At 55.3% G+C, this 13,275-nt stretch overlaps 1 protein-coding gene across 1 annotated transcript in view; it reads left to right on the top strand.

The window, feature by feature from the left end:
• Positions 1-13,275, top strand: part of JPH3 (junctophilin 3) — a 58,406-nt gene that overhangs the window by 44,120 nt on the left and 1,011 nt on the right. The window contains exons 4-5 of the mRNA XM_066327486.1: positions 2,043-2,962; positions 13,270-13,275. The exon at positions 13,270-13,275 is cut by the window's right edge and continues 1,011 nt beyond it. Coding sequence (XP_066183583.1) covers positions 2,043-2,962; positions 13,270-13,275 — 926 coding nt within the window. The remainder of the gene's footprint in view (positions 1-2,042; positions 2,963-13,269) is intronic.

Genomic DNA, 13,275 nt, shown 5'->3' with positions numbered 1-13,275 from the left:
TCGCAGAGCCCCAGCCCTGAGGGAATGAATCCACGGGAAGGTGCAGGGGTGGCTGGGGAAGGTTTAGGATGAGAGGGATGCGGTAACATCTGTCCTGATGTGGCTGCGGGGGAGCAGCGCTGGGATTTTCCCCTCCCTGCGGCTCTGGGAAGAGCAGCGGTGGGTGCAGCCAGGCTGGGGCTGGTTGTGGGGCTGGAAATCAGCTCTGGAGGTCTTAGAGCTGGTGGGAAACTTGCAAATCCCTGGAACTCCAGCAAAAATGCCTGAGCTGGGGGAAATAAAGCCCCCCCCCCAAAAAAAATCCAGGGACACCCCAAACCTTTGGTGAGCCCGTTCCCACAAGTGGCTTTCCAGCTTTCTCATATGAAATAATTCATTCCCTCCGTGCCTCAGCTTCCCATTTGGGATCTTGGAAGGTGGCTCGGACAGGAATGACTGGAAAACAGCCCCCCACAGCTTTGTCTTTTATCCCAGAGACACACATTCTGCAGGAAAACAGAGGGCTGAGCTCCACCTTTCTCCTTCTCAACGACTTCCCACCAGTACCAGGATTGCTCAGGGGCCCTGGATAAATCCCTGGAGAATTCAGTCTCCCACATACAAACAGGGGAAAAAAATGAAGGCTGGACTATGTGAGCATTGTCCCAAAAACTCGAGTCATTAGGAGACCATTTCCCATAAATCACTCGGGTGGATTTCCGAGCGGTTTTTTTACTATTTCCCTCCCTGCCAGTGCTCCAATAGGGAATTCCAGCATTCCCTGAGTGTATCCCAACCCCGGCAGGGATGAGGGCACGTCCCAGCACCTCCCCAAAAAGACTCAAGAGAGAAAATCACTCAGCAGAAGAGGAGAGACCCGAGCATTTATTTCCGAACGATGCCATGAAAATCGAGCTCTCCCTTTTCAAGACTCGTTCCTTGTCTCGCCATAGCAATCGCAATTAGATGCATTTCAGGGGCATTAGGCACTTAATATATTTATCAAATTATTCACCTAATTTAGCATGGCTTTAGCTGGGAACGACTGCAGAGGGGAAAAGGAGAATTAACCACTATTAGCTCGCTTGAAATCACTCGGTGTTTCATCAGTGATGAACACGTTGGAGGTTTTGCTGCGTGTTCCTCCAGCAGCAGGAGACATTCAGCCCTTCCTGAGGCGCCCAAGCCCAGCCTGGGAAGTCTCTGAGTTGGAGGAATCAGCCTCCAGTGGGATGAGGAGGATGAGGAGGGTGCTGGCCTCAGGTGGGCCTGAAAGCGTCCAAAACCAACCCTGTCCTTCCATCCCGTGCTGGGGCTGGGCAGGGAAACCTCCAAGTCCTGCTGGGCTGTGCAGGGCAGGAAGGTTCTGGGGTATAAAGTTTGTGAGGTGTTTCTTGCACACCTGTCCAGATGTGGCCGTTCCCCTCCTGCACCTGGCAGCTGAAAACGGAGGTGGTTCTCATCCAGGAGGGGGCTGAGGGTGATCCCAGTGACACTCAGGGTGATCCCAGTGACACCCAGCACACTCAGGGAGATCCCAGTATTACCCAGGGTGATCCCAGTGACACCCAGTACACCTAGGGTGGTTCCAGTGTCACCCAGGGTGGTTCCAGTGTCACCCAGGGTGGCCTCAGTGGCATCCAGCACACACAAACACAGAGCACAGGGTGTGCCACCAGCCAGGTCATGGATTTCCCTTCCCGTGCTTCCAGACTAGGAAGCGATAGGAAAAGTGGTCGGATGGATCCCAAAAAACCCTCAGAACCTGCTCCCAGCAGCTCTGCATCGCTGGTGGCTCCTCCACACCTCTGGGGGTGGAAAAGGATTCCTGTGCTGGCTGTGGCTGTGCAGCCCAGGGCCCGGGGCAGGTTTGGTGCCACACCAGTGCTGCCAGCAGCTGTGACACCGCTGTCCCAACCCCACCACCCAACCCTCCGCTCCGTGTCCCGTGCCGCGAAAACCCGCCGTGGGATGGGGAGAGGGGAGAGACCGTCCATAAACCAGAAATAATCCTCTTCCCTTCCTCTCTTCCCTTCTCTTCCTCTCGACCACCGCTCCCCAAGGGCTGGAATGCCAACGGCCCAAGCGGCAGAACTCGAGCGACGACATCGAGGTCCTGTCCACCGGGACCCCCCTGCAGCAAGAGAGCCCCGAGCTGTACCGCAAAGGGACCACCCCGTCCGACCTGACCCCCGACGACAGCCCGCTGCAGAGCTTCCCCGCCAGCCCCTGCTCCACGCCGCCCCTCGGCCCCTCCTGCAGGAACAAGAGCGCCCACTTCTCCCGGCAGGTCTCGGTGGACGAAGAGAGGGGTGGCGAGATCCAGATGTTGCTGGAAGGGCGCGGCGGGGATTACCTGCGCCCCAACAGCTGGAGCGAAGAGAAGGTGGGCGGGAGCCGCGCCGGGAGGAGCGGGGCGATGCGCGGTGGGCAGCTGGGCTCCACCGCTGTCCCCGAAGACTACCGAGGTCGGAGCGGGGGACACAAACATTCGGCCTCCAACCACAAGCCGAGAGAGAGGTGGACAGATTCCCCAGCCACGGTTTCATGGACTTCCCACCACAGGTCTCACAACCACAGCTCAGGGAGCTCCAAGCTGCTCGAGCTGGACGAGGAGAAGATGAGCAATTACGAGATGGAGATGAAGCCCCTCATGAGGATGGATTCTTATATGCAAGAGATTCACACCCAAAAAAGACACTACGGCAAAGGGGGAGGCTGCAGGAGCGGGGCTGACGAGCACCGCGGGGAAGAGCGGGGCTTCGGGGTTCAGAGACTGAGGTCTAAGTCCCAGAACAAAGAGAATTTCAGGCCAGCTTCCTCTGCCGAGCCCACGGTGCAGAAACTGGAAAACCTGAGATTCGGGGACAAAGCTGAACCTCGGCTACTGAGGTGGGACTTAACCTTCTCCCCGCCACAGAAATCTTTACCTGTTGCACTAGAATCTGAAGAGGACAGTGGGGATGCGCTCAAATCCAGTACGGTGAGTGAGGGGGAGTGTTGTGGGATTCCGGCTGGAAGCCTGGGGCTCTCGTGGGGCTCAGCAGGATGGGAGGGGAATTTGGGAAATGTGAATTCTTGTCGGTTTGTGCCTCGAATCCGCTCTCCTCCCTTCTCCCACCCTGCTGGACCTCGGTGTGGGGAGAGCAGCAGCATTTGCCCTGGAGGATGGGAGCAGCGAGCCAGCAATAAAGATCCATGATTGTTGGGAATTTGGAGGGAAAGCTGCAGGAGCAGGCAAGGCATTGGTGATGCTTCCTTGGGTTGTGGTCGTGGCCACAGAGCTTCCCTGCTGGTCCAGGACAACCCTTTGTGAGACATTGGCTCCTCATTTTGGGGGAGACAAGGATGCTTTGGGCGTGAGGTGCCTGCTGGGAAGGGCTGGAGGTGTCCAGGAGAGAAGACAAAGTGGTCTTAAAAGCTGCTGCAAAGTGGAAGGGAATGATCTGTTCTGCACGAACAGAATTGATGGGTTTGGAGTCAAGGAGGGTGAGCCATTAACCATCACTAATGAGGTGAGGGCTGCAATGAGTTGCCTGGTGAGGCCGTGGGGGCTGGGGCAGGAGGGGCTCTAAGGTTGGACATCACCAGCTCAGACACGACCTGGACAGAGCTGAACCTCCTCAGGAAAGGCTGAGCTGGGCAGGTTTTAGGGGGTTTTTTTGCAGCCTTGTTTTTTGAGGATTCCTGGATTTCCCGTTAGAAGCTCCCTCAGTTTTTGTCCCCATTGCTTTGGCACTGGCAGGAGAGGTGGTGGGGTCTGCTGGGGGCCACCACTGCCCCAAACTGTCCCTGGTCAGTGCCAAACACAGGGCAGTGCTGAAGGTGCCCCATGAGGATGCCTCAGACCCACCCAGGAGAAATGGGAAACCTATCACGCTCAGGAGGTGACATTTCAGCAGAGAGGAGCTGAATCTCCCTGCCAGGGGAGCACAGGATGGTGCCTGGTCATGAAACGGAAAGGAATTCGTCAGTCAGGCCGAAAATTCGGGCGAGAGGCATCGAGGTGTGTGAGGTGTGGTGACATTTGCCACGGCTGCAGCATCTCGGCTCCTCCGGCACCTGCCAGCAGAGCTGGGGTGGAGAGAGAGGAGGGAACAGCCTGGGGGGCAGGAAGGATGGATCTGCCCCAGGTTCCCGCTGATAAATCCCCCCAGAGCAGCCTGGGGTGCAGGAAGGGTGCATCTGCCCCAGATTCCCACTGATAAATCCCCCCAGAGCAGCCTGGGGTGCAGGAAGGATGGATCTGCCCCGGGTTCCATGCTGATAAATCCCCCCAGAGCAGCCTGGGGAGCAGGAAGGGTGGATCTGCCCCAGATTCCCACTGATAAATCCCCCCAGAGCAGCCTGGGGAGCAGGAAGGGTGGATCTGCCCCAGGTTCCATGCTGATAAATCCCCCCAGAGCAGCCTGGGGAGCAGGAAGGATGGATCTGCCCCAGATTCCATGCTGATAAATCCCCCCAGAGCAGCCTGGGGTGCAGGAATGATGGATCTGCCCCAGATTCCATGCTGATAAATCCCCCCAGAGCAGCCTGGGGTGCAGGAAGGATGGATCTGCCCCAGGTTCCTGCTGATAAATCCCCCCAGAACAGCCTGGGGTGCAGGAAGGATGGATCTGCCCCAGGTTCCCGCTGATAAATCCCCCCAGAGCAGCCTGGGGAGCAGGAAGGGTGGATCTGCCCCAGATTCCATGCTGATAAATCCCCCCAGAGCAGCCTGGGGTGCAGGAATGATGGATCTGCCCCAGATTCCCACTGATAAATCCCCCCAGAGCAGCCTGGGGTGCAGGAAGGATGGATCTGCCCCAGGTTCCATGCTGATAAATCCCCCCAGAGCAGCCCTGGAGCTCTCTGCCTCCCTGTCCATGGGCTCAGGCTCAGCAGCTCCCACCCAGCCCTGAGCATGGGGTCTGCACAGGACACATGGTGCAGCCAGGCAGAGCCATGCAGGCTGTCCTTGCCTGCCTGGGAAGCTCTGGAGACATGGCAGGCAGCAGGAGGAGCCTGACAGGCTCCCAGAGGGGAAGAGCAGCAGCAGAAATTGCACCGACACCAGCCCTGAGAAGGCCGAGGGACACGCAGATGTCCCAGCACCTTTGACAACACAACCTGGGGGGACACGGGGGCCCACAGCAGGGATGGAACTGCTGTTTCTCCTCGCTGAGAGCCACGAGATTTTGGGGAGATGGCTGGCATGAGCAGCCCTGCGCTGTGTCCCCACCCAGCCCGTCAGATGTGCTCCCACCTCGGAGCTGTCACAACAAAGCTCCCTCCTCATGGCTGGAGGCAAAGTGCCACCAACACACCCCTGACCATTCCCAGCGAGCCCTGGGCACCGAGGAAGGGCCAAATCCACCTGGAGAAGTGCATGGAAAAGCCATTAGGATGCACATCCTCCTTTGGAAGTGCTGGAGCTGAGGAGCAGCATGTTCAGTTTTCTCACATTCATAACCGAGGGTGGAACAGATGGCGAAGGTTTGGGAGGAAGCTAATGTAATACAGAGGAAGAGATAATATGTGGATTTAAATAACCCACAATGCCAGCAACAATTTGTTCTAGCAGGAATTTGCACGGTGCTAGCAGGGTTTTGTTCCAGTGGCCTGGCAGGGAGGGGCTGGCTGGGCAGGAGCAGGGGGAGGTGGAAAGTGCAGGGATCTGTGCTCCAACCTCCTGCCCAAATCCGTGGCCTCACCTGCAGCTGCCCTCAGAAGAGTTTCAGGGAGCGTGGTGAATCCCTGAGGAAGAGGAGGGGAAGGCTAAGAGGGAAGGATTTATCCCCACATCCATCTCCCTGAAGCAGGCAGCACAGGACATTCACACACCTCATCCTGCAATCCCCCCTGTGTCCTGCTGGAGCTCCACATCCCCCCGCAGCAAATCAAGGCTCCCCAATCCCCCAAAACCCCAATTTCCCACTCTGCCTTGAAACCCCTCTTCCCTGCACCCCAAAAGAGGGGCTCAAAGGGCAGCTCCCACCAGCTGGGCTCCCTCAGGGAGGTGCTGCCAAAGAGCTGCAAGGATGCTGGGGGCTGAGCACGGCTATTTTTGCCCTACCTGAGGTATCCCTGAGCAGGAGCGAGGTCACCCTCACAGCTTAGCTCGTTTTAAAAATAATCTGCCCTAAACCAGCTCTGCACAAGCCATCCACGAGCCGCAGGGCTTGGCTCTGTGCTGGAGTGCCAGCTCCAGCTTCCAGAGGCAGCACACCTCTGGTAGGGGCTGGAACAGGCAAAAACACACTCAAATAATAATAATAATAATGAAAAAATCGCCGCTCTTGATTTCTGTCTGAAAAACGAGCTGGGAGCCACGGGGTAAAAAACAATCTGAACAATCCAAGGTTTTCCAAAGTGTGCCCAGGCAGGGATGCAGACTCCACAGAGGAGTTGTAGGTTGCTGTAGGAGCTGTAGGAACTTTCTTCTCCTCTGTCACTTTTCCCCATCCTGTAGCAGAAGCTCCCAGAACCACCCACTCCTCTGTTGGGGCTGCACATCAGGAATTGAAAACTCCTCTCTCTCATAAAGGTCATTTCTTGAGGCCACGGCTCAGTGACATCGGTGAAATTCAGCACTGCTCGGCGCTGCCTCTCTGGGGATTTGGGGGTTTGGGGGTCACTGAGCCACGCAAACGCTTTAAAGTGACACTTCAGGCCACCTGATGTCTCTGTGTCTCCGTGGGCACTGACCCCAGCAGCCGCAGGACAAACCCCAGCCACTGTCACCCTCGGGGCACAGGAGAACGGGAGCGGGGCCGTGGGATTAAGGGATTTAGCGGAACGTCACCGGCTCCTTCCCGGCCTTAAAGGCTCACAAAGCCTGTGCCTGGCTCCTTCACAGCTTCCCGGAGCCTTTGGGGGGAGCTCAAACGGGAGAGGGGAAAAAAATAATAATTGTGGAGAGACTGGAAAGGGAAGGAAACCTTCTAAAATGCCGGTGAGCCAGAGCAGAGCCCGTGGCGGGGCTGGGGAGAAAAGAAGGGAAGGGATCTCCTGTCCTTCTCTCCCCAAAGGGACAGAAGAGCTTTAGGCACTTCGGGAGCGGCTCAGGCACTGATTCATCCTCCCGTCCTCATGGAGAGCTCAGGGAGCCTTCCAGGGATGTGGCGTGGCCTCACTGCGGGCACCCAGGGGCTGTGAGGGGGACAGAGGTTCGCCTCTGTGCCGTGGCATCCTCACGGGCAGCAGCTCCCCAAAGCAGCCCGGCCTCCGCTGGCAGCTCCCCTCACGGCTCCTGGAGCAAATCCCGGCCCAAAGGCAAAAAAAACCCCGAGGAAAAGAGCAGGAGAGGCTTTTCAAAAGGCATCTTTAAAGGCATCTTTAAAGGCATCTTTAAAGGCATCTCCGGGCTGAGGGATCTCCGAGATCCCCGCTGTGTGTCCGGAGGGAAGAGATCCCGGCAGCTCAGCCTCTCCATCCCTCCTTCCATCCCTCCATCCATCCCTCCTTCCATCCATCCCTCCATCCCTCCTTCCATCCATCCCTCCATCCATCCCTCCTTCCATCCATCCCTCCATCCATCCATCCCTCCATCCATCCATCCCTCCCTCCCTCCATCCATCCATCCATCCATCCCATCCATCCCTCATCCATCCCTCCATCCTCCATCCATCCATCCATCCATCCCTCCATCCATCCATCCATCCATCCATCCCTCCCTCCATCCATCCATCCATCCATCCATCCCTCCATCCATCCATCCATCCATCCATCCCTCCTTCCATCCATCCCTCCATCCATCCATCCCTCCATCCATCCATCCATCCATCCATCCCTCCATCCATCCCTCCATCCATCCATCCATCCCTCCATCCATCCATCCATCCATCCATCCATCCATCCATCCATCCATCCATCCCTCCATCCATCCATCCCTCCATCCATCCCTCCATCCATCCATCCCTCCCTCCATCCATCCATCCATCCATCCATCCATCCATCCCTCCATCCATCCATCCCTCCATCCATCCCTCCCTGCTCCGGCAGAGGGGCGGGTTCGGCAGTGGTTTGGCAGTGAGATATTCCCGGCAGGTTTCGCTGTCGCTGGGGAAAGGCAGGAGCAGGCAGCCAATGTGCAGGAGGAGCGGGGATGTGCCGAGCTGCCGGAGCCGGGGATGCGGGCAGAGGAGCCGGGGATGCGGGCAGAGGAGCCGGGGAATGGAACCGGCACCACCCCGCTGGATTCTCCCTTTACCAACACTATTCCTGGAGGGATTCGTCTCCAGGTGGAGATGAATAATTTCCCCTTTTTTTCCTCCTTTTTTTTTTTTTTTTTTTTTTTTTTTCTTAAGGGATGTTCGGGTGTTGATGATCTTTAGCCCTTAAAGGTGGTAAAATGAGTTAAAAAATTAAAAACCTGGGTGTTTTTCTCCACTCCTGTTTGGAGTGTGAAGCTTCTCTCTGTGCGTGGAGATGTTTCCCATTTGGCTGCTGGGAAAGGGGTCTGAGGATTTGTTTGGAATTAATCTGTCTGGGATGGGATTAAACCCACCCTGATTTATTCACTCCAGATTCAGGTTTTCCCATTTATCATTTTCCTCCCCAGGTCTCCCAACACAACCATCCCTGGGTTTTCCTTATTCCCCTCGTCTCCAGCAACCAAATTCCCCTCAATCCCAGGTGTCCAGACAAGCAGGAGCCATCATTTCATGGGAATAAGGAGGAACAGGACTCCTGGAACGAGGCAGGGCCGAGCATTGCTGCAGGGGTTGTCTCTTCTTAAGACAAATAATAATCACAAACTGTTCCTCCTCTAATCCCTGCCGTGTTCAGACAACTTGAGGTAAATAATCTTCAGAGAGAAATGGGATGTTGGACTCGACAGGGTCCTTTTCAAAGCCTTTTCATCTCCAGAGCCTTTGATGTACCTGGGAGCACTTTCCTGCCTCTGCTCCTCTCATCTGGATGTGGGGGTTGAGCCCAATTCCATCTCTTCACTTGGAAAATTTGGGGCCAAACACCAGCTTTTGACTGCGTTGGAACCAAAATTTGACTGCTGGTTTTAAAATAAAAATCTTACAATTAGAGCTCCAAACATACCCAAACACACAGGATGCCAGCACTGGAAGGTGAGGATTGAACCACGAGTGACAAACCAGTTTTTTAAGAGGCTAAAAAATCTCTAAGAGGATAACCTCTCGGTTTTTTTAGCCTTTTTCCCCTCAGAAGCAGGTTTTTCCATCCCACCCAACTCACTTTCACTCACAGGGGCTCTTTTAGCATCTCCTGAGCCCCTTTCCTGGAGCCACGGGAGCTGCTGCAATCCTCTGGAGAAAGCCAAGGAACTCCCTGATGTTTCCTTTGCTAAATGCTCCTTAACCATTTCACAGAGCCAGTTCCTGGCAAGGATGTGACAATTCAGCACAAATGTCACCGAGCTGCTAAGTTTGCAGCTCTTTCTGCAGTGCTGAGGCTGGAAAATGGTGCAGATCTTTTCTTTTTTTCCTTTTTTTTTTTTTTTTTTTTTTTTTGCTGATCCAAGTCCTTAGTAATTACACTTAATAGATCCCGGAGGGATTCCTAGGTAACCTGCACTCCGGTTTCCATGGCAGAGAGGCAGAGCTTGTACCCTGTGATAACAGATAATAATGGATTGCTAATGCTTAAATTAATTATGCCACAATTGCATTTGTAAACCAGCTGTCCGTCGTATTCCCAGGAAAACTCCCGAGTTGCTACACAACAGTCCCAGGATCAAAACAAACAAGGCAGAGGGGCAGGAATTACTCTACAGCTCCAATTACTGTTATTACTCCCGTGCCATAACCGTGGTTTATTCCTGGTTTAGTGTTTCCATGGGTTTGAGGTCTAAGTTTGTGTTCTTTAAGCTTGGAAGCAAAGCTTAAAAGTCCTGAGGGATCCAACTTGTTGCTAGAGAAGGATCCTTTTGCCCAGCTGATATTGGTGCAGATTCCCATCCTTGGCAGAGGTTTTCCTTCTCCTGTGAAGGGATCTTATTGTAAAAAAAAAAATTAAAATAAGTCTCCAGGAGACGCCTGCCTGGGTCAGGGGGTTGGAATGAGAGGATCCTTAAGGATCCCCAAGGAACTGGGGTTGGAAGGCACCTTAAGGATCCCCTCATTCCAATTTTTCATCCTCTCATTGCCTTATCTCACTTTTGGCCTCAGGAGGCCGAAGAGGAGATAAGGCCCCACCAAACTATGACAGCAACAGGCAAAGCTGCAAATCAGGGGCTGTGTCTCCTCTTTCCACAGGCTGCTGTGGGAGGCTGGAACACGAAAGGGAAGGGCTTAAAAGCCGCTGGTTTGAAACCACTGCTGCGGCAAAAGGGAGTTGAGTGCCCTGCAGCCAGGCTGGGCTCAGCAAAGCCTCTCTGCCAAAGCTCAGCTCCAGCACTGAACACTCATCTCCTGCCCAGGCACGGAGCAGGAGTGATGCTCAGGGCTGTCACATCACCCTGAGACACCGAGACCTCCCAAGGCAGAAATGAGGCAGACATAAGCATTGAGGAGTGCAGCAGGATCTGTAGTTGGAGCTAAACCAGAAGCTTTGGAGGGGCAAAGCTGCTTATCCAGCAGCAGCTGCCATTCCCTGCCATTCCCAGCTGCACAGCCCTGGCTGCAGCAGCACAGGGAGGAGGAGGTTAAAAAGGAGGCAGAATTTGGGAGGTGTCAGCTGCATTTGAGCTGTTTGGTTCCAAGAGCTCCCACCCCTCCCTGGTGATCCTGTTCCTGGGGTGCTGTGGCTGGGAAATGTGGGAGATCCCTGCAGTGGCAAAGGGAGGATTTTCTCCTGGCCCTGCCCTGCTCAGGGGGTGCAGGATGCAAACAGCCTGAGGCAGGGGCTGATCCCTCTGTGAACAGGGATCCAGGGTGTTGGATGCCCCCCTTTTTCCAGCTGAGGGCACAGCTTTGGTGCCCTGTGTGGGAATCACAGAACCACGGGATCGTTTGGGCTGGAAAACGCTCCGGAACTGAGTCCAGGCATTGCCCCAGCACTGCCAAACCACCTCTGCTCCACGTCCCCGAGTGCCACATCCACACAGCCCCAGGGATGGCGACCTGGGTGAAGGAATATTCCCAAATTTCCAACCTGAACCTCCCTCGGGGCTCATTCCTCTCGTCGCGTTGCTTTTTCTTGGGAGAAGTGACCAGCGAAGGCAGTGTTCCCTCCCTGGACACATCCCACCAAAGGGCTGCACTTCAGGTGCATCCCAAAATGTGGGAACAGGGAATTGGAGGGATCAGCAGCGCTGGCCGGGCTGTTTTGGCAGGGAATTGCTCCAGGGAGGAATGGGAAGGGTGGTTGAGCCGCGGGGCCGGGGGCAGCAGCGCGTTCCGTGCCTCGGCGGGGCCGTGCCAAGGCAAACAATGACACTGATAATCGCCTGCGATCTGTTATTATATTACCAGCCGCTCAAAAAGCCTAAAACCCAATAATCTTCTGAAATGCAGCTAATCCCTCCCAGCGCCAGCGGGGCCGGGCTTGGCACGGCCGGGCTGGGGAAGGGAAGGAGCGGAGAGCAGGAGGGTGCTCGCTGCCTTTGGAAGGTTTGTTCACGGCGCAGGAGGAGAGATTCGCCGGCAGCAGCCAGCCCTGGATGGGGACCTGGCTGCTCTCCGCAATCCCTGCCTTGGCTTGGCTGCCTTTGACCCTGTTGCTAAGCTACAAATATGCTTTTCCAGCAGGCTCCAGCATCCTCGCTTCCCACCCACTCCCAAACGAGAGCTGAATCAGGCTGCTCGGAAAAGAAACGATCCCCGGCCAGCCAGGAGCTGCTTTTTCCCCTCTCTTTTCCAGGGAAAGCTCCCAAGGGCTGCCCAGCTCTGTTTTACTCCATCCCAGCGATCTGGGGAGGGCTAGAAGGGGGGACAGGAATCTGGGAAAAAAAAAAAAAACATTTGGACCATCCCAGGGCTTGGATGCAGCAGGAATTAGCTGAGGATCCCAAAGAGTCCCAAGAAATAGCAGCCACCCACCCGCTGCCAGCATCGCTCACCCTGGTGCCAGCCACACTCACACCGTGGCACAGCGGAGAGACATGCCAGGGATGAGGGGACAGGGACGGGAGAGGTGACAGGGATGAGGGGACAGGGATGGGAGAGGTGACAGGGATGGATGAGGGGAGAGGGATGGGTGATGCACCAGGGATGGGTGAGGTACCAGGGATGAGGGCACAGGGATGGGTCAGGTGGCAGGGATGGATGAGGGGACAGGGATGAGGGGACAGCGAAGGGTCAGATGGCAGGGATGAGGGGACAGGAATGGCTGAGGTGGCAGGGATGGGTGAAGTGGCAGGGATGAAGGGAAGTGGCAGGGATGAAGGGACAGGGATGGGAGAGGTGGCAGGGATGAGGGGACAGGGATGGGAGAGGTGACAGGGACGAAGGGACAGGGATGGCTGAGGTGACAGGGATGAAGGGACAGGAATGGGAGAGGTACCAGGGATGAGGTTCCAGGGATGTTTTCCTGAGCAGTGTCCCACAGAAGGATGTGTTGGAGGGTTGGCTGCAGTGCCCTGCCCGTCCCTGTGGATTGTCCCAGATGTGCTCCAGGGGGTGCAGTGGATGTTCCCAGAGGGACTGAGCCACTCCTGGGACGCTGAGCCCAGCTGGGGTGGCTGTGGGCACTGCTGCACTGGGCTTCCTGCAGTGCTGGCCAGCTAAAATCCCAGAATCCAGGAATGGTTTGGGTGGGAAGGGACCTCAAAGCCCATCCCATCCCACCCCTGCCATGGCAGGGACACCTCCCTCTATCCCAGGTTGCTCCAAACCCTGTCCAGAGTGGCCTTAAACACTTCCAGGTAGTTCCCTGAGCTTCATTTGGTCCATACAAACTCAGGAAAGGTTATCAGAGCATTCCCATAATGTGGCCTGACCACGATCCCCATGTGCTGGTCTGATGTCCAGGGTAACTGAAAAACAATTCTTTATTGGGAAATGTCTGTGGGCACTTCAAACCATCCCCAAACCACTCTAAGATCCCATGTAATCTGCTTTTTTGGTTGTTTGCTTTTTGGGTTTTTTTGGGGGGTTCTTTTGTTTTTTTGGTTTTTTTTTTTTCCTTTGCATTGACCACCTGATAAAAAACCTATTTTAGTTATGTTTTTAAGGGCAGAATTCCTACAGGAGTGACATGGGATGATCCATGATCCATCAGGGGGTACAGCCAAGTGTTTGTTTGGCAGCTTAAAAAAAAAAACCTGTCCAAGGATTCCTGGGCACTTTGGGGAGTGTAAATTGGGATCTGCTCATCCCCAAAGCTGTCTGGACTCCCCAGAGCTGCAGAATTCCAAGGCTCCAGCTAACTCCTGTCCTTCTCTTTCTCTTGCAGGGTTCA

Source organism: Sylvia atricapilla, chromosome 12 (genome assembly GCF_009819655.1).
Source record: "Sylvia atricapilla isolate bSylAtr1 chromosome 12, bSylAtr1.pri, whole genome shotgun sequence".
Classification (NCBI taxonomy): domain Eukaryota; kingdom Metazoa; phylum Chordata; class Aves; order Passeriformes; family Sylviidae; genus Sylvia; species Sylvia atricapilla.
Note: the sequence above shows the minus strand (reverse complement) of the source record. Positions and strands in the feature narration are given on the sequence as shown.